The sequence below is a fragment of the Felis catus genome, chromosome A1 (genome assembly GCF_018350175.1).
Source record: "Felis catus isolate Fca126 chromosome A1, F.catus_Fca126_mat1.0, whole genome shotgun sequence".
NCBI lineage: Eukaryota > Metazoa > Chordata > Mammalia > Carnivora > Felidae > Felis > Felis catus.
Genome location: NC_058368.1, coordinates 130016072 through 130037574, shown reverse-complemented (window position 1 = coordinate 130037574; position 21503 = coordinate 130016072). Strand labels below are relative to the sequence as shown.

The following is a 21503-nucleotide window of genomic DNA, read 5'->3' as shown; positions in this document are numbered from 1 at the left end:
TATGTGGGGGTGTGTATGGAGAGAATACATGTGTTAAAATTAAACAATTTAGTGAATTCAGATAAAGGATATACTACTGGTCATTATACTAGTCTCTCGATGCTTCTGTAGATTAAAATGTTTTTCCTGAAGTTGAGGGAAGAAAGTATTTTTGTTTTTCATGAGAGACAGCTCTGGTCTTTCTTTTATCAGTTCTCCAAAAGCTTATAAATTTCTGTGTGGGATTTATAAGGTTTGTAGAACAGAAGACCACTACCCCCAATATGTGAGCCTTACGTTTCAATTCATGGAATAAGGGATCAGTTGTGAGGCTGTCGAGCTCCAACATTTCCAAAATTTCAGGGATAGCACGTCAGAGTCATTTCAAGTGCTTCTGAGTTTGACATCACAGGGTCCCGAGTCCAGCCTAGTGGCAGTGACTTCTCCATAACCTCACCAAACTACAGTGTTTAAGAGTTTTTAAATAACTATCAAATTATACAGTGCCAGGATCATTCTTCTGTATCTGATCTCCCTGCCCTGCACTCCTGCTGCTCTAGGACATATGTTTCCATTAGATCCACTATTTTTTTTTTTTATGTCATGTTGGCAGGTATGTGTTCCCACTGATTTATAAAATTTTAGTCAGGTAAATACCCTGTTCTAACTCCAGAATTCAGTGTAGCACCATGGCACAAAACAGGAACTCAACAAATACTAGTTGAATAAAGGAATCAGTAAATAAGGATCTACGGTGAAGCTTTTCCAGGGAAACAATGTGTGTTTAACATGTAATGATGTGGTTTCTCTAAAATGACTGGTAGGAGACAGATGGACAAGGGACCACTTATCATGAAAACTTGAAAATGTCCTTGTTGGCCACACGTGCCTTTGTGGGAGGAATGGGAGAAGTGTCTGGAACATAAAATAAATAGAAAAGAAGCTATGTTTATGGATGAGAAATGATCAGGAGCCACAGTTCAACCAGAGGCCTGGCTGAGAGGACTCATTTTGTCCAAATGTGTGCCATAGGCTGCATTAATGAATATACTTCTGTAAATTAACACGTGTATTTTATGTCTAATTGAACACTTAAAATTTCAAGATACATGATTTTTTTCTGACCTATTTTAAACATTTCCTACTTAATATTCCTTAAGTAATGTTACTTAGTGTTCCTACTTAAAGCCTATTTTAAACATTTCAGTTTTTTTAAAAAATGAACCAAACTCTTTCCCTGAGGTTAAGTTTTTTACTGTTTCTGCAAGGTAGCTATTTTAGTAAAATTTGCTATAACGCTATAATGAAATCTGTCAGGAATTGGAAAGAGAAGTTATTTCACTATAAGTGAAAAGCTGGGGCACGTTTAGAATTTCTGGTAACGTTGGGAATAATGCCTTAAATGAAAATAATTACGTCAACAAAAAGAAATTCTTCTTCTTAGATCAGTCCTGAGAACTGAGTAATAATGGTTAAGAATGATCACATTAAAGAAGCTTTTGGTCTTTAAATGAAAAGAGAAAGTGAAACAGTAGCTAGGATTTACTATACACAGCACCACCACCTACTAGGACAGGACCAACACCAGGGTCTGGAAGAAAACATCCCTTTCAAATCCATGGGGCAATTTTTACCAACTCATTTTTCATGGAGCAGGAAAAATAGTCAGACAAATCAAAGGTAGGTATCTTTGGAAAATTTAATTTGGACCATATTTTCTTTCTCTTGCTCAAAACACCAAGTAGTTCCGTACATTTTGGGTTCCACAGCTTACAAAGGGGCAGTGGGCTTCCTGCAGTTACATATACTGTACCCAACTTTCTATAGAAAGATCAGACATTTCCCAACCTTGCTTTGAGTATTTCCTAAAAAATGCTTTAAAGGTTTCTTAACAATAAATGGCAAGTGAAACGGTAAGGCTTTATTTTCTCCTTTTTCCCCTTTTTTGGTACTGCGTGTTGGAGGAATAAGGAAGGAAGACTTGTCCTAACGGTGTGGTGCCCCGGGGGATCCTGACTGTGCGGAGGCATAAGGACCTTGGGACCTGGTAGGGCAGGTAGGGCGGGGCGGGGGGTGGGGGTGGGGGTTGCAGCACAGAACGGCTTGTGGGGTGGCGGCTGCTGTCCGCGCCCGGCCTCCGGCCTCCGGGAGGAACAAAGGGGCAAGAGGTCTCCCCCGGGGCCGCAGTACCACAGGTTCCCTTCCGCGGGCCTTACGAGATGCATTTAAACACTAAAGGTAATTTCTGAAAATAAAACGAGGAAAAAAATCCCTTCACTAATTTTTGTATCCAATTACTAAAATGAAAATAAAAGCATTTGATAAAACACATTTTCTACGTCAGATGAAAGCAACTCCCTTGCAAGATAACCTTAGTAATATATATTTGCACTATTTATATATTTTTGCCCGGTGCACACCCTTCTCTAATTGCATCATCTGAACAGCTTTGCCATTTTTCAAACTTGCAGTTTCATTAGCTTAAAAAAGGGATACAGCAGCCAAATTAATACTTCTGGTTGCAGAAAAACAGAGCAGACATTAACCTTCATCTTCTCAAGCGTTAAGAGCACATGATTAAAAGGTAATCAAACGGTGTCTTCTCTTAACAGAAAACTAAGCAGCTAGTGTCATCAAATCTATATCTAGTAAACATGGGGCCCCTCTTAAATATAAAATTAAATTCTTTTGAGGAATAGGTTTGTGATTTTAGTTGTGCGGGATTTACATTTATTCACTCATTTTGGTAGTAAAAATGTATGGTCTTCACTTCTTTACAGGCATACACGAGGGAGTTCTTCATCCTCTCAGCAGGCTGGCACACACCAATGGCAGGCTGGGGTCCTTGGCTTGTTTCAGAAAGGGGAGGCAGCCACACGCCACTCGCCCTCAGAAGCCCTGCAAAAACTCCTGCAGCTGGGTGACGATCTCCGTGTCCACGGTCTCCATGAGGGACTGGAAGCCTTGCTCTCCCAGGAGCTCCTGCTGCGCCTTCAGCTTCTCGTAGATAAACTGCTGCAGCGACACTGTGTGCACCGGGTCCTTCAGAGCCAGCTATGGGACAGAGAGGGGCCACACTGCGTCAACGAGGCAAACACAACTCCCACTTACACGGGACTACAAATCTCTGTAATCCCTTCCGCAGCCGCACGACTGCTTCTGCCTCCCTTCTCACAAGAGATCGTCAAATAGTCACACCGTGCAAAAGTCTGCCGAAGGAAATTTCACTGTTTGTCTATCCTCGGTTCCCTAGGGCCTCTGAGCCTAAGTTGCCCGATTAGCCCAACTCTTCAACAGCTCAGGCTTCATCCATGTAAAGAATTGAAACCTGGTACAAAGTATTCTAGACAGAACACGCCGAAGAGCATTTCAACACAACTGTCCAGGGCTCCTCTGAGGAAGATAAGGTGCTACTGAGGCAGCTCAGGGAGGCCCTTGGGGCTGACAGAGGAAAGCGCCCTATCCTGGACGGCTCTGCTACTTACTACGTGCTTCTGGTAACAGAGAGAGAGAGACAGAGACAGAAATAATAAAGAAAAACATTTATAAAACCAAAACAAGCACATACCCCTCCTCTCCCACTGGGATATTTGGAAAACAAAAGAAATACAATTAAAAATAACCCACCATTCTACTTCCTAACAGTAACAATCACAACAGAAAACACTGTGGCCTCCTTTGCCTTTCTGTGCATGTGATCCACAAATACACAATATCACAATATATACAATTAGTGCTGCTCTTTGCATTTGTATGTCAACTGAAAATTCTACTCTAACACATTTTAAGAATTCTAAATCTATATATGTTATCATCTTTTTGGTTATAGGTGTGTTGAAATGATCATGGTATAGTTAAAATACAATTTTAACTAATTTTCCTGAATAACCTATCACAAGCACTGTTCCTCTACATATCAGATTACTTCCTTATGCCTTTTTCTATTTTAGAAGAATTACTAAAGGACACAGACGATTTTATAACTCCTGATACACATTATCAAGTTGTTTTTCCGACAGTTAGTACAAATGTAAAAGGTATGAGAGTTTACAGCTTGTGACATTGTCTTTACCACTGGTATTAATTACCATTATTTAAATGCTTTATAATTTATGAAGTGAAAAATAATACACTCTACTTTAAGCTGTACATTTCTCTCATTATCAATAAAGGTGAACATCTGCAAGGCGTCAGTAAAATACATGAATGTGTGTGCCCACTATGGCTGCACAGAAACTCTTGTCCTTCCTTACGGATATTCAATTTTAGGTAGATAAAACAATTGAATCACATGTGCTGTTTGAGCAATTTAAAGAAATTTTAAAATAATGACCACAAATGGAAAATCTAACTGAGAGGCAGAGACATACATGGCATGAATTTGAAATGAGACCCCTTAGGTGACCATTCCAGAGCTACATGATAAATCCAAGGCAAGGATACATTCAGTATTCATTGCGGATGAACAGGAGAAAAGAACTCTCAACACAAACCCCTGCCTTCACAAGCCTGAAGATATCACTGTACAAAAAGCACAGAAATTGAAGATGAACATTTAAAAGTAAATGTTCTCTTAAGCAAAATGCAGTAATGTTCGATATTATTTTCATTACTATGAAATAGATTTTTTGCTAAAGAGGATGTGCACTTTGTTGAAATATCATGAACTATCTGTAACTAAAACCATCTGCTACAATATGAGGGAAACAGAGCTGAGCTGGAAATTGATGTTCAAATAAGTTACCCCAACTACTGAAATGAGCTTAGAAGGGTTGTTTAAATCCTGTTTCAATCTGCTATAGAAAACTGCAAACAGTTAACGTATCAAATCTCCACCCTTTAACTTTCAACTAATAAAAAGGAAAACTACTGCCATACTAAATCCAAGGCATCAGTACAGTATTTTTTAAAGTATATTGACCAGTCATGCAAAGATAAAAAAAAAAAAACAACCATTAGTCTCTTTTGAAAGAAAAGTTGTTGAAGGGAGAAGGAAGGGAAAACAAAACACATAAGATCTCCAAATGCACATCTTTAAAAAATCTTAAAACAACCACCACAACAACTATTTTCTTCAGTTAAAAATGTCATGTTAGCAAATAAATGTGGATTTTGGCTTGTGGTAGATAGTCATAAATCACAGCTATTAATACTTTCTTTTTTTGTTTTAATTTGTTTAATGCTTATTTATTTTTGAGAGAGACAGAAGAGAGTATGAGCAGGGAAGGGGCAGAAAGAGAGGGGGACACAAAATCTGAAGCAGGCTCCAGGCTCCAAGCTGTCAGCACACAGGCCAGATGAGGGGTTCGAACTCAAGAACCGTGAGATCATGACCTGAGCCGAAGTCAGACACTTAACTGACTGAGTCACCCAGGTGCCCCAATACTTTCTTTTGAATAAGTTTTTTGAAATACATTAATAAAATGATTCTCTCAAGAAAAATCACTGCTGCATACCCACTAAAACTCCAGATATCATTTCTTTGAATGTTACAGTGCCATCAATAGAATTAAAAAACACTAAAGTCACTAATATCATTTTCACAACTGTTGCTTTTATACAGTATTATACATATATACTATATAAATAATGCCCACATTACATAATAAACTCAATTATATGATTTAACGTGAAAAAATACAGAAAGCTTACATGTTCATCAGGTGGTATGCTCCTGAGAAAATAATTAATTTTATAATGTAATAAGCAAATTATAATTAGGAAGATAACTCTGCTGTTGGAAAACCACACTGCAAAAGTAGATGTGAAGTACACTTCTAATTCCAAAATAATAGAGTAAAATGTTCTTCTAATTCTTTCAGCTAAGTACAACTACAACTCCTGGACATTACGTGTGTGTGTGTCTGTGTGTGTAGAGACACCCAGAACTGAAGGAATGACACAGTACTGAGTCCCAGGCTTTCTTCTTGCATCATATACCCCAAATTTGGGCCTGAAGAAGCCAGCAACCTGGACATGGTAACAAATGTAGACCAAAAAAAGGCTCCAACAAAAAGCCTGCACTCTACCCAAGGGACCACAAAGCAAGACAGAAAACTTTAGATAACTAGTTTATTTCACTCAGCCCAACACCAAGACTAAACTATGGCCCCACCTCTACTCACACCAGGCTGTTAAAAGGATTCGAACCACCCATCTCCCAATAGCGTGTGTGTGGCGACACTTGGGGAGCTTGAACTTTCAGTTCCTCTCACGGGGAGAGGGGCCGAGTGGAGAACTTGGCTTTCTGCACCCACCTGACAGTAACAAAGTGGCACAGCCACTTCTGCCACAGCACTGTCAAAAGAAGGTGGCTAAAACAGAATTTGCAGTAAGATTCAGTCTAATAAAACCAAAAATATCCAGGTTTTGATAAAAAAAAAAAGTCATTCATAACTAAAGGAGGTATCAGAGGCAGAAGGGAAGTGGGTTTAATTATAAAAGGGCAAAATGAGGAGTCTTTGCAGCCACGGAAATGTTCCATATCCTGACTACTTTGGTTGTGATGTTACAGTTTTGCAAGATGTTATCACTGAGGGGTCACGGACAGCAACACATCACAAACCGGAGTGAGCTTAGTATCTGGCAACCTCAGACACCAAGAATATATTGGGAGGCATGGAATTAATTTCCCGGAGGTGAAAGACCCAAACAGTTTGGTAATCCACATTCCCAAATTCAAACAAATTAATCACAGAAGAATCTTACAAATTCAGAAATTGTTTATTCTTCTTTGGAACACATCTAACAAGTGTGGTTATCTTTGCTCAGATGTACAAATATGAGAAAGTAAAAACCCTCTACAGAAAAAACAAAGCCAACAGTACTGAGGCCCAGCTGACAATACAGAAATACCGGGAGTAATGGGAAGAGACACAAAACTATTAAAAACGGACCCAGATGAGACGCAATTTTTGGTAGTCTGGACCACATCTTGCAACTAAGAGCATTAGTGGAAAACCAGCGATATCTCAATAAAACCTGAAGTTTAGTTAGCAATAATATACCAATGTTGGTTTCCTAACTTTGACAAATGCACTCTGATGTAAGATGCTGACATTACGGAAAAGGAGTGAGGGGCACATGAGAAGGAAAGGTCTGTACTACCTCTGCTACTTTTCTGAAAACCTAAAACTCTTCCAAAATAAAAAGGGTGTCTGTCTTTATGCCAGTACCATACTGTTTTATTTACTTTGTGATAGATTTTGAAATCAGAAAGTGTGATGCCTCCAGCTTTATTCTTTTTCAAGACTGTTTTGGCCACTCAAGGTCTTTCATGGTTCCTATGAATTTTAGAATTGTGTTTTCTATTCCTGTAAGACATGCCATTGGAATTTTTGACAGAGTGCACAGACTCTGAAAATTGCCTTGCGTAGTATAGAAATCTTAATATCTGGTGTTCCAAACCATGAATATGAGTATCTACTTGTGTCTTTAATGTCTTTCATCAACGTTTTGTAGTTTTCAAGGTACAAGTCTCTCACCTCCTTGAAGTGTATTATGTATGCTCAATTATTGTATTTATGTTAAATTTATGATCAGCTATTGTATTCTTTCTGATGCAGTTCTAAGTGGGATGTGTTTTCTTAAGTTCCTTTTCAGATAGTTCATTTAGTACAGAAAATACAACTGAAGTTTGCATACTGACTTTGTATCCTGCAACCTTACTTAATTTATTAGCTCCAGCAATTTTTTTTAAATAGGTCTTTAGTATTTTCTATACATAAGATCACATCATCCGCAAAAAGGGACAGTTTTACTTCTACCTTAACATCTGGATTCTTTTTATTTCTTTTCCTTGCCTAATTGTTCTGACTAGGATTTCAGGTACCATGTTGGGTATACAGAGCAATAGACAGAACAGGAAGTTCAGAAATAATTCCACACATATATAGTCAACTGATCTTCAACAAGGGCACCCAAAAGTAAACAGTGATGGAAGGACAGTCTCTTCAACAAATGGTGTTGAGAAAAGTGGATATCCAAATGAAAAAGAATGAAATCCTTCTCTTTCACCACACAAAAAATCAACTCAAAATGAGTGAGACTTAAACATAAGACCTCGGACTCCTAGGAAAAAAAGCCACAATTTTGGGAAAAGCTTCATGCCACTGGGCATAACAATGATTTCAAAAATATGACACTAAACGCACAGGCAACAAAGGAAAACTGAGAAGAGAGACTACACTAAACAAGTTTTATAATATATTTAAAAAGAGGTACTAAAAGGGGCGCCTGGGTGGCTCAGTCAGTTAAGTGTTTGATTTCAGCTCAGGTCATGATCTCATGGTTCGTGAGTTTGAACCCCGTGTCGGTCTCTGTGCTGACAGCTCGGAGCCTGGAGCCTGCTTCGGATTCTGTGTCTCCCTCTGTCTCTGACCCTCCCCTGCTCACACTCTGTCTCTCTGTCTCTCTGTCTCTCTGTCTCTCTCTCTCTCTCTCTCTCCCAAAAATAAAAAAAACAAAACAAAACATTAAAAAAAATTAAAAAATACAAATAAAATTTAAAAAGAGGTACTAAGAAGCTAAAAAAGTACATCCCTCTGTGGCCATAACTTACCCAAGTGTTGAACTATAGAGCATCTAAATAGCAAGGCTGGCAAGTTCATTTCTGAAATGAGGAAAAAATGATGTCCCTAGGCTGTGAGTGACATTCAAGGTTGATTTTTCTGAAGTTAATAACAACAGGAGAACTGGCATACAGACTTCCAAATTCCTGGTTTTGTTCTCTTTCCATTACATCCATATGCCTAACCGCTCTCTCACCCTCCAAGGAAGGACATAATATTTAAATATTTCCATTAAAATGGTTAAGATAAAATTAGAACCCTTATAATAGATTTGTGATATTAGAAGATAGTTACCCTGGGGTGCCTGGGTGGCTCAGTCAGTTAAGCGTCCGACTTCAGCCAGGTCACGATCTCACAGTCCGTGAGTTCGAGCCTGGCGTCAGGCTCTGGGCTGATGGCTCAGAGCCTGGAGCCTGTTTCCGATTCTGTGTCTCCCTGTCTCTCTGCCCCTCCCCTGTTCATGCTCTGTCTCTCTCTGTCCCAAAAATAAATAAACGTTGAAAAAAAAATAAAAAAAAATAATAAAAAAAAGAAGATAGTTACCCAGAATTCCTGACTCCAAGACAATGCCAAATAAATTAAGTGCTAATATTCTGACTCACTTCAAAAGTCCATACATTGGATTTTAATAAGCAAGTAGTTTGGTATTCCTTGACTTTGAAATTATTACTTTAAGAAAGAATGGTTCTGGATGAATTGTGTATCAGATTCCTCTGTTGGTAATTATAGCTTTCTGACGTTTGCTTCAAACCATAAGGTGGTTAGTCTTTAGAGTTGGTACAAGATTTTAGCTCCTGTGGTGCCACTTACCAGAATGTCCATTTCTTATTCTTTGAGATTTTGATTCCTTAAAACGAAAAAACATTTCACTGCATTAATCAGCAGTTTCACCCAGCAGGAATTTGACAGCTGAATCCTTTCTTTTTCTTAGGTCATGTGGCCTTTCATATTATTGTTCAGTTTATAAGCCTCCATAGACCCACGATAATTTTTTGGAAATTATTTACTGTAAAGTTATTTCGGTTGGAATTTTGCTGGAGAGAAAAAGTTTCCTACCCTAGAAAATTACAGAAGATTTTTGTAAGAACAGTGATATACTTTCCATGAAACCTGGTAGATTATGTATAACCACCCTAGCAACGCAACAGACCAAAAATCTTAAAGGAAAATTTGCCTATGACAATGTATTTAACCCTGTGGTCTTCAAATGTTCTTAGTTCGACTGAAATATCTTTGGTTTGAAATTCCCTTCTTTGACCTCTGTTTCATATAGGGAATTGACAATTTCTGAAATACATCTACATCTAAATTTTTAGAATCTGTTGGATATAAACTCTCCTAACCAGTGGCTTACCAAGGAGTTTGAGTTCTGTAGATGCCAACCAGAGCCCACCTCATCAATAAGGCTCAACAATGCAAATTCAGTCACTAATTAAACCCAGTGTGCAATCCAAATTCCAAGGCAGTGAGATTTTATCATCCCTGCTGTAGCTGTCCATCGAGGAATTTAGACTACAATTTCTATTTGACGAACCTGTAAATAAAGGATCTATTTTACATTGCTATGTCTAGAACGACTGAAACCCAGACATCATGAGATAAAAGTAACAATGCATACATACATGTCTCAGGGACAAAAATGCAATTGCAATTTAGCAATTAGCTTATTACCGAGGTTTTCTGATATAATTATTTTTTCTCTCCATCAGTCCCAGACCATTACTAATTGGGTATTTTTACTCTAGTTTCAGTCTTATTTTGGTTATGCCTTCCAAGGTGCTTTAAATCTACAAAGTAAGCGTGAGCAAAACACACAATTTAATCAATGAGCCAAAGTAAATATGCCAAGCCCAGATATGAGCAACAGAACATCTTATTTCTTCACATTTGTTTCCATAGGGAATGTTCCTCATCAGAGTGATTAAACAGCAATCAAAATATTCTATCTACATTTACTAAACTCCAACTGCAAACAGGACATGTACTAGGCACAGACTAAACCTTTTATGTACATTTTTTTTGTTAGCTTATGTTGAGAGAAAGAGAAAGTATGTGTGCAAGCGGGGGAGGGGCAAAGAGAGAGAGAGGGAGAGAGAGAGAATCTGAAGTAGGCTCTGCACTTTCATCCCCCAATGCGGGGCTCGACCCCATGAAGCCTGAGATCATGACCTCAGCCAAAATCAAGAGTTGGATCCTTAAATGACTAAGCCAGCCAGGTGCCCCTTTACATAAGATTGTTTCATTTAAAACTCAAAATAAGAAATTCTAAAGAGAAAAGGAAACTCACAGCAATATAACTAAATATGTTTACAGAGTGTTCTTCACCCTTAGCAGCATACTGGGAACCATTTGTAGAATATTAAAAAATGCTGATGTCTAAGTCCCACTTCTAGAGATTCTAATGTAACTGGTTTCAGGCACTCGAATTTTTAAAAGCTCATAAGGGGGGTGCCTGGGTGGCGCAGTCGGTTAAGCGTCCGACTTCAGCCAGGTCACGATCTCGCAGTCCACGATTTCGAGCCCCGCGTCGGGCTCTGGGCTGATGGCTCAGAGCCTGGAGCCTGTTTCCGATTCTGTGTCTCCCTCTCTCTCTGCCCCTCCCCCGTTCATGCTCTGTCTCTCTCTGTCCCCAAAATAAATAAATGTTGAAAAAAAAAATTAAAAGCTCATAAGAATCTGATACATATTTGAGTGAGGAAGAGTGCTAAAGAAAAATTTGGAAAAAATGGTTTTAAGGACTAAGATTTCAAGTAAACCCAACAAAAATCTCTATAGATATCTTCACATTCATTAAAATAAATGTAAGTAAGACTCAATAAAATACATGACACTGAAAAACTCTTCGACTGGTACTTCCAAGCCCTACAGACTTGATTCCCATAGACCACCACCTACTTCTACATGCTCTTCAGGGCTTTCTTTCTCCTTTGGTTTCAATGAGACATTTTTGGGTTCCTTTTGCTTTAGCGTATGCAAAACAGAGAATGTCAGGATCCTTTTTTTTTTTTTTTTAACTGTCTGACTCCTTCACCATCCAAAAGTTTAATGCTCTTTTGCGCCTTACTTTTGACTCTAGAATTCCAAAGGATTCCCCAAATCACACGGCATATAAAATCCACACTATAAGGATTTGGACTTTGCCTGCTTTTCCTAACTGGTTTGCTAGTAACAGCAACATACATTTACATGTTTATCATTTAATTGGTTACCTTGTTAAACTCTTCATAGCTGGTTTGTTGATTTTCCTGGACTTTTCTGGCATAAACATTCATTTAAATGACTAATGACTTGCTTTTTCTTTGCCAATACTTAATACCTACACTCACTCAAATACACCCTTGCTTGTTCTTCTCACTACATTGGCTAAAAATTCTATGTGACAGACTATCACCAAAAATTTTTATCTTGCTTCCTAGGTACCCAGATAGACCACAACTCCCAGTCAACAGAATGTGAACAAAAAAGATGTGTCATAACCCATTCTTTTTCTCTCCAACTAGACAGAAGAATCATCAATATATCTGGGTCATCCCTGAATGACTCTGTGAATTACACACCCACTCATAATCTTCTTTTTGTACTTTCCCTGAGGAGAAGAAAAAAAAAAAAAAAACTATCATATTGAGATTCCAGGGGTCTGTTCTAGAAGGTGACACTCTCATTTAGATCATTCTCAACAGTGGTATGTTTGTGCTTAGCTTCAAACAGTCATTTAAAACATCACGTTAAAGTCATATTTTTTTTAGGGATCCCTGGGTGGCTCAGTCCATTAAGCATTCGACTCTTGGTTTGGCTCAGGTCATGATCTCACGTTTTGGGAGTTCGGGCCTGCTTGGGATTCTCTCTCTCCCTCTCTCTGCCCTTCCACTTGCTCTCTTTTGCTCTTTCTCAAAATAAATAAACATTAAACAATTGTTTTTAAAGAGTCCTATTACTCTATTCCTAATTCAGAGTTTTTACAGGAATAAATGGTGAATTTAATGCTGGGTTAAATTTGCTAATGGTAACTTACTTCTCTGCATCTATCTTCATAAATACAAAAACTTACTCTTTTCTTTTTTCTGTTTATTATTTCCTGACAGTTCCCACAGTTTTCTAAGTTCTATCTTTTCTTTAAAATGTGATAGCCCAAAAAATAAGAAAAAAAGGACTGAAGGAAAAATGGGGAGAAAGAAAAAGGAAAAAGGGGAGAGGAGAGGAGAGGAGAGGAGAGGAGAGGAGAGGAGAGGAGAGAGAGAGAAGACAAGCTGCTGATGAAAGGATGTCATTAGCAATATTAAATGCATTAAACTACACATTTTTTTTCATTAATAGTACATTCCAGTAAAACCATTTAGAAAATGAGCAAATAAGAAACACTGTTAATGGAAAATTTTTTGCTTGTTTTTAGAAAAATGGGGAATCCATTTAAAACTTTTCTTCCATGATTTTTAATTGTTAATTTTTTTGGCAATTATAATTTATGAAAAACTTGTCAATTCTGACAAGATTTTCCACTGACTAGCCAGGAAGTGCATGCATAATCCCTGAAGTTATACGTGACTTTTTACCTAATATTTTATATTTATGTTCACCCCCCCCCCACATACCTCCTCTTTATTCATATTTCACGAACATTTTAAAAAGGCATATTCTATTTATAGGATAGAATTTTTATTTACAGGAACTAAATTAAGCTTACTGGTAGTATTGTTCAGTTCTGTCATTATATACCCAGTAGGAGACCATCTTAGGTTCAACTAAACCTAGAGATCACAAGACCACCACTGGCTACCCTTACCACCAGTTTACTCAGAAGGCCAGAGGGATGATAAGATACCACAAAATGGTAATGTGTAGGAGAATAAGTTTTGCACCAATAAAAAAGTTATGACCATAGGTGTGTTTTTAGAATCCTATAAAAATATGCTGCCTTTTGAAATGAACCTTTACCTGTTTTATAAAAGCATTTCTCCTGTAAACCAATCATAGCAATAAATTAAGGACTATCTTCATGGACTTATCTCTAACATTAAAAAAGATCAATTCTAATATATAACTAAATTAATAATAAATTCTATAGAAACAATAGAAATAAATAATAAATAAATAGAAACATGTCCTCCTTCCGTTCATGTTATCATCAAAGTAAAAATGATTGTATAACAAAGTGTAACAGAATGTTTAGGGGTGTGTGATCAGTATTCCTCAATTAGGAAACAGCAGCCTCCTAGACATATCTAAATGTGTTAGTGCTCAGCACTGCCTTTGATTCTACTTCCTTTTCAGAAATGTCATCAATACTCATGTTTGCCCATTCTGTGAGACAACAGACTATAAAACCAAACATATTCCATAATACATTGAGCCAATTATATGTAGTTTCCAGGTGATACAGAAAATGGAAAGAGGACAAAGAGAAATAGGAAAAACCAGATGAGATTTCTAGTTAACAATTTAAATGTCACCTTGGATTAAGTTTTCTGAGTATCACTTATTTTTGCCTACACTGTTATTAAAGGTATTGAGAGATGCGAACATCACAAGTGTAAGCCAACCTAACACAGGACACACCTGCTTCCTTATGTCTCCTTATTGTTCCAACTGCCTATTTGGTTCCAAGAAGTGAGATCACTGAACACATCTTAGGAGAATCTCAAGTCTTTTGATAAAATGCTTCACAAGATCAAGCTATCAAATGAAAGGTTAGGGGCGCCTGGGTGGCGCAGTCGGTTAAGCGTCCGACTTCAGCCAGGTCACGATCTCGCGCTCCGTGAGTTCGAGCCCCGCGTCGGGCTCTGGGCTGATGGCTCGGAGCCTGGAGCCTGTTTCCGATTCTGTGTCTCCCTCTCTCTCTCTGCCCCTCCCCCGTTCATGCTCTGTCTCTCTCTGTCCCAAAAATAAATAAACGTTGAAAAAAATAAATAAATAAATAAATAATAAAAAAAAATGAAAGGTTAAAAAGTTAAGTGCTATAAATAAGAAATGCTAAGAGGGAACCTGTAAAGGCAATAAAGTTTAATAACGAGTCAGTGCTCTCAATCTATTTCAAAAACTGGGTGATCACTTCATCAAATTGTAAACCATCAATAATTTATAAAAATGACAGAATATGATGGGAATGAATGAGGGAACAAAACTTTCCATCATGACCATCTGCTGATATAGCAAAATCATTCAAGAAATTGCAGTATTTTAAGACCTGCATTAACCCACTAGTTCTGGAAAGGGAAATACTGTTCTCTATGGCTATTTAGCCTAAATTGACTAGGGTACTTGAAATGATTTCATGCATGATTTAAATAAACTATGTTGTGTATTTATTTGTGGAAGGAAGCCTGGTGCAAAACAAGGAACTCACAGCCGGTGCCTGTACTACTGAGTGATACATAAAAGCCAAATGGAAAACTCAACAAAACACCACCGTTGCACAAACAAAGATGTAACACACTGAAAAATAATTAGAAAACACCACAATTCAAGCATTTCAAAATATCTGCCCCACTTTCACCAGTACAGTTTACTTAAATCTCAGAGAACTAAACCTATTAACGTTTAGATCACAAAAAATGAAATTACGACAATCAGAACATCTCCAACACCCGTGAGATTTAGAACTATAAATGAACATGTACCAATCTCTGAGGGTGACCTTTGGTTTTTGTTCAAGGAATACATCCATAGTGAAATAAGTACACGTAGAGCTTTAGAACCAATTACAAAGCAGTGAGTTAACATGGAGGTAACCAAATGCCAGATCTTTCCTGAACGAAGGTCACCCAAATCTCCAGTAGATAGCTCATGTTAACTGCTGACCTAAGGATTTAAGAAATTTGCTACCACTAACATCTAATTTGACAAAAAGTTAGTGAGAACCCATTTTGTACCATTCTAAGTGCAGGGATTCAAAGATAAAATAAATCATGGTCCTTGTAATGCTAAATGCAATGAAAGGGGGAGGTTAAGGTAAGATGAAAATTAGTGGTGTAACACTATTTTTTATATTAAATGGTAAAAGGGCTGCTGCATCAACTGCTTTTTGGAATGGGGTAGTTAGTGTGTGTGTGTGTGTGTGTGTGTGTGTGTGTGTGTGTGCGCGCGCGCGCGCGTGTGTGTGTGTGTGTGTGAGAGAGAGAGAGAGAGAGAGAGAGAGAGAGAGAGAGACAGAGACAGAGAGACAGGGGGAGATAAAGGGAGAATGTGTGGAGAGGAAAAGAGGACAGACAAGAAACAGAAGATACTTCTCTCAGTTACTCAGGTTTAAGGAAAGCTAGCTGGACATGTGGACATATCAAATAGCATCAGTAATCACTGAGTAGAAGCAGTTAATTTGTAGTGAAGTGAATAGGGAAGGGGCTAAGATCCTGGAAATGGAAAATGCTATAAAATTCTCTTAAGTAGCAGCAAGCCCAGCAACACTGAAAGCTTGCCTCTTTCCCACCATATCAGTGTGGCTATGCATGCTCACCAGCACTTGTCATTTCTTGTCTTTCTATTCTAGCCACCCTGACAGGTGATGTCTTACTACGGTTTTGCTTTGGTGACAACTTTCTGATGGCTGCCTATTCCTACCAAACAAAATCCAAATTCCTAGCTTTCTATGGTTGCCCTAACTACCACACATTTATTATTTTATAGTTCTATACATGAGGAGTCCAGAACAATCTCACAGGGCTAAAATCAAGGTGCGTCAGCAGGGCAGCTTTCCTTCCCGAAGGCTAGGGGAGAATCTGTTATTTTGCTTTTTCCAGCTTCTAGGGGCTGTCTTCCTCTGTTTTCAAAGCAACAGCACTACCTAGATAATCTCCTTTACAATCACCTGATGAGCAACCTTAATTCTACTTTGCAGCGTAACCAAACATATCCATAGGGGGATGTAACCTATTCGCAGGACCTAGGGATTAGGACGTGGAATTCTTTGGGGGATGAAAGGGATTATAGTTCCCACCACACTTATCTGGCATATCGGGCCCTATACAACTTGGCCGCTATTTGGTACACGGTAGGCAACTACATCAATGTTTCTGAAGAGACACTCCTCCAACTACCCAATGTTCAGTGGAATAAAATGAATTATTACTCAGTTCTGAGTACTGTAGGATGCTTAGCAGCATTCTTGGCTCCCACCCACTAAATTACAGTAGTACTTCTCAGCCTTGTGACAATAAAATATATCTTTAGACAATGCTGTAAGTCTCCTGGGGGGTGGGGGGGAATAAAATAACAATCACTTGAGAATCACTATTCTACAAGGACCCACGTTTGCATTAGAAGCAAATGTAACTGTGTAACTCGCACAAGGACATAAAGTAATTTTCACTGTAATGGGTTAATAAAGAAACTCACTAGTCTCTGCATTGCAGTTTCTTCCAGGTCAGAAAAAAAGTGGTGGGGAAGAAATTAATTCAGCTTTAAGTTGAAAGAAAGTCTCAATACTTAAATAGTTTCTATAACAAAAGCCTTCTCCCTTTCTATTTGTTTTACTTTAAAGTGTTTTATTTCAAGGGGACAATCCAAGAAAAATTGGATGACTTATTCATATGATATTCACATAGACTATCATATGTGAGATACAAAATAAGTATCAACTGATTTGTGCAAAAGCAGTATTAAGGTCTGTCACAGATCATTTCACCTTGCTTGGGTTCATGTAAAAATGAATGACAGTGGCTAGGAGAGGGGCGCCTGGGTTGCTCAGCTCAGGTCACGATCCCACAGTTCTTGAGATCGAGCCCAGTGTTGGGTTCTGCGCTGACAGTGTGGAGAAAGAAGTCTGTTTGGGATTCTCTCGCTCTCCCTCGCTTTCACCCTCCCCCCCAAGGTTGTGCTCTTTCTTTCTCTCTCTCTCAAAATAAATAAAACTGGAAAAAAAAAATTGGCTAGGATATAGTGACATCCAAACCATTTAATAAGTAAATTCCTTAGTTTAATAAATCCCCTTTCAGCAGAAGTAATGTTTCATTTTTGAACATATCACTATATACAGGAGAATTAAACTATTTTTAGATAGTTTTAAATTAATGGAAATAGACACGTTCTTTGATTTTCTTCATTTGACCCTGAATCACGGTAATACACCCCAGCTTTTGATACAAGGTATGTCTTTTATTTCAGTTAGGCTGAGACCACAAAGAAGCAATTGTTTTCAATGCATGCTTGAAAGAACACGATGGAGTATTATGAGATTGATCTACAAAATATCCTAGAAGGAAAATAAACCTGCAATTCTTAGCATTAAAACAGCCAAAGTCTTAAGTCTCTGACTTTCAAACAATATGGTTTTTGGTGTTTTCTAATTAGCATTAACTCCCATTTTCAATTGAGATTTTTAAACAATTCTTTAATAAAAGTGTTCAGGTTATTTTAAAAATTATATAATGATATATTTCCAAGTAAAATAACTTCAGAAACATCATTAATGTGTAAAAAATACACTGTTAAACTGGAGTAATTAAAATAGTAAGGTCAAGGGACTACAAATTTGGATTTCTGAAATAAATCTAGGCAAATCTGGCATTGTAGTATCTGACAAAGGTGGTATTTCAAAACAGCAGCAAAAAGATATGCTTTTGATTAGTTTTGTGGCACAGGAGAGCTGCATCGAAGAACAATGGACACTCTCCTCCACTCCTTTATCAAAAACATTTCCACTTGGATTAAAGATTTAAATGAAATCAATAACACGAAATAAAAACATGAGAAACGATGTTCTTGAGCGTGGGGTAGCGTTTCCATAAAACCAGATAAAACAAAAGCAAAGTGAGAAAACAAAGTCAAAAGTAAACAAACTGCTGACGATTAAAGAAGATGACAACTACCACCACTGAAAACTCACTCACACAATGAAGCCCTCTCAAAGGGCAGTGCGAATCTACACTGTTTACGCCCAAAAGCTAACAGCTCATCTTTCCAAAAATGAGTCTGATGAAGTAGCTGTGGGGGTACGCGTGGGAGTGAGAAGCCCCCTGATAGCTCTAAGGGAATATCTGTGAAATGCAGGAGAGACCACAATGTGCAGAACTTTACCAGGACTCAGAAAACAGAAAAACTACCCTAAACCATGATACGCAAGATAAGCAATGTTTATCTTGCTCAGTCTTTTAAGACCGCTCATTTAGGTCCATGCATTCCAAGCGAAGACAAGTGAGGAACTGACCTGACGGTCAGTTGGGACTTAAGGACTTAAAATTAAGACCACTGACTGTCCCCGTAACACGAATGGTTTGCAAATTCTGACCAATCCCTGACAAGACCATTCTAAGACTAACTCCAGCACTCTCAATCTGATAAAACCCCTCCATGATTTACCCACTGAGACCCAACTCATGGTGCCACCAAGTGTGCACTCAACCCTGCAACAACAAGCTCATCAGTTTAATTCTGCTCCTGGTTTAAAAAACAAAAAGCAAAAACCAAACTGAATGAAACACGGATGAAGAATGAAGGGCTGATTTCTGCATCTCTAACGAGCTTCTTCAGGTTTCTGATGATACTCCAAACTAGGTGGCATAAAACAACAACTAATTTTTAAATTTTGAGGAATTCTGTGGAGAAGAGTAAGGACAGATGGTCTCTTCTCCACGATCTATGGGCTTCACTTGAGAAGACTTGAAGGCTGGAGGGGACTGACACTCTCCTGGGGAATCATCTATAGCGTTACTCATTTGTGTGCCTAGCAGTTAATGTTCACTGTTGTCTGGGACCTCAGCTGCGTAAAACAAGACTCACATTCTCTTTGTGGACACTGGGTACCTGGGTTCCAAGAACAAATGTTTCTTGGGAAAAAGGCAGAAGATAGATCTTATGATTTGACTCGGAGGGCAGAAAGCATCAGCAAGACTGACCAACTTCAAGGAAAGGAAATAGAGACCCAGAGAGCGGGCAAGTCACCCTGCCAAAACAGCATGTGGAATGGGACATACTATTATGGCCATTCTTGGGAAATACAATGTATCACAGAACTCTTACTTTAAAGCAAAAAACGAACAATCAAATAAAATTTCTAATAGAAAAACTGGGGTGAAGAAGGTAAGAAAGGAATATAAACGAACTATAAACATCTGGAAAATGCTCAGCCTTGCTCATAATTAGAAAAAGCACATTAAAAAACAAGTTACTGCTTTCTAGCATATTGTCCAGGGTATTGAATAACTCATACCACCAATGGGCACATACTTTTAAATTCTTAGTTTTTCCTTAAAGTGAGAGCCTGGCTTTTGAGAAAATGTATGCCAAATACCCAAGTCTAAATCACCATGTTTCCCTGTCAGCCATTCTTCAATGTTCAAACGGTATTGCATGACAAAGACGGATGATTTAGCTCACAACTCTATTGCAAAAGGACTTTTCCTCATGACAACCGATGTCACAGAGAACATTCCCCTCGTGACACAGAAAGTATTTAAAAATGCATACTTGAGAGTGGTGATGTAATGAAACTGGTCATTTGTACTACTTCATCAAGAACATTCCTCAATGAAAATGGCTTTAAAAAACAAAATGTGAGTATACGGTAGTAAAAAAGAGGCTGATTACTAGCATAGTTTGCTGCCATCGCCTTTACTGATGCTCAAGGGCCAGCTGTTATACCTGCCTTTGGGTGGGGAATGTTGTTTTTGCACAACCAGTGCAAATGCCCACACGATGACAAGAAAAATACTATCTTAGAATGGCAAATACTGTCATCACTCATAGTATTGATACATAATATCACTTGTGAAATAAGAATACTCTTGAGCCCCTTGTTGTTTGCAAACTACCTTTGGAAGTGCTGCTCAAGAACTGGGTACTGTATGCAAGCGATGAATCACTTAATTTTATACCTGAAACTAGTATTACACTGTATGGTAACTGGAATTTAAATTAAAAACTTGATAAAGAAAATTAAAAAAAGTGCTGCTCAAGAAATGCATATGATGGAGATCCATTCAATGGAATGTGATCAAATAGAACTATTCAAAGAAATGATGCAAATCTAAATGTATGCATATGGAAACAGGCTCATGCATTTACCACATTTAAAAATAATCAAGGGGCGCCTGGGTGGCTCAGTCGGTTGAGCGTCCGACCTCGGCTCAGGTCATGATCTCACAGTTTTTGAGTTTGAGCCTCATGTCGGGCTCTATGTTGCCAGCTCGGAGCCTGCTTCTGATTCCATGTCTCCTATCTCTCTGCTCCTCCCCTGTTCACGCTCTGTCTCTCTCTCTCTCTCAAAAATAAACATTAAAAATATTTTTTTAAATAATCAAGCAGCATAATCTTTAAAAAAAAAAAAGATTTTATTTTTAAGTAATCTCCACACCCAACATGGGGCTTGAACTCACAACCCCAAGATCAAGAGTTGTGCAATCCACTGACTGAGCCAGCCAGGCACCCCTGTAGTGTTTACTTATGAACTATATACAGATGTTTATATATGCAAATGTTTGGAAAGAAATACGTCAGTAAAAGGCTGTCTTGGGGAAAGGTATTTCATATCATATAATTAATTTTGTGGTTTTTAAAAGAGTATAGGTTATTGTCACAATTAAAAACAAAATCTTCAGGGCGCCTGGGTGGCTTAGTCTGTTGAGTGCTTGACTCTTGATTTTTGGCTCAGGTCATGATCCCATAGTTGTGGGAACGAGACCCGCATGGGGCTCTGTGCTGAGTGTAGAGGCTACTTGAGATATTCTCTCTTCCTCCGCCCCTCTCCACTACTCTCACTCTCTCTAAAATTAAAACAAAACAAAACAAAAAAACACAAAACTTCAAAATAGGAACTTGCTACGCAGAAGGATTCTTTGTAAAGGCTCTTTAATTTCCCCTCCCTCAAAAGACAGGTTCCTTCTAAAAACACAATTAGCATTACTGATAATTTATTAATAAAAAGGAAAAAGGAGGAATAAAAGAAAGAAAATAGTCTCATGTTCACTGGAATGTTACCTAAGTTATTGAAAATGCATTCTCCGAAAGGAGGCCATATTCTTCATGGAT

At 38.2% G+C, this 21503-nt stretch overlaps 1 protein-coding gene across 6 annotated transcripts in view; it reads right to left on the bottom strand.

The window, feature by feature from the left end:
* Nucleotides 1-1660: 1660 nt before the first annotated feature.
* IPO11 (importin 11) overlaps nucleotides 1661-21503 on the bottom strand; it is a 212120-nt gene continuing 192277 nt past the window's right edge. For 5 of the 6 annotated variants that reach the window (XM_045061184.1, XM_023256975.2, XM_045061173.1 and 2 more), the window contains one exon: nucleotides 1661-3033. In XM_045061184.1, coding sequence (XP_044917119.1) covers nucleotides 2869-3033 — 165 coding nt within the window. In that variant the 3' untranslated portion in view covers nucleotides 1661-2868. Of the gene's footprint in view, nucleotides 3034-9075; nucleotides 10084-21503 lie in introns of those variants that run through there. The other variant, XM_045061204.1, reaches the window with a different exon arrangement.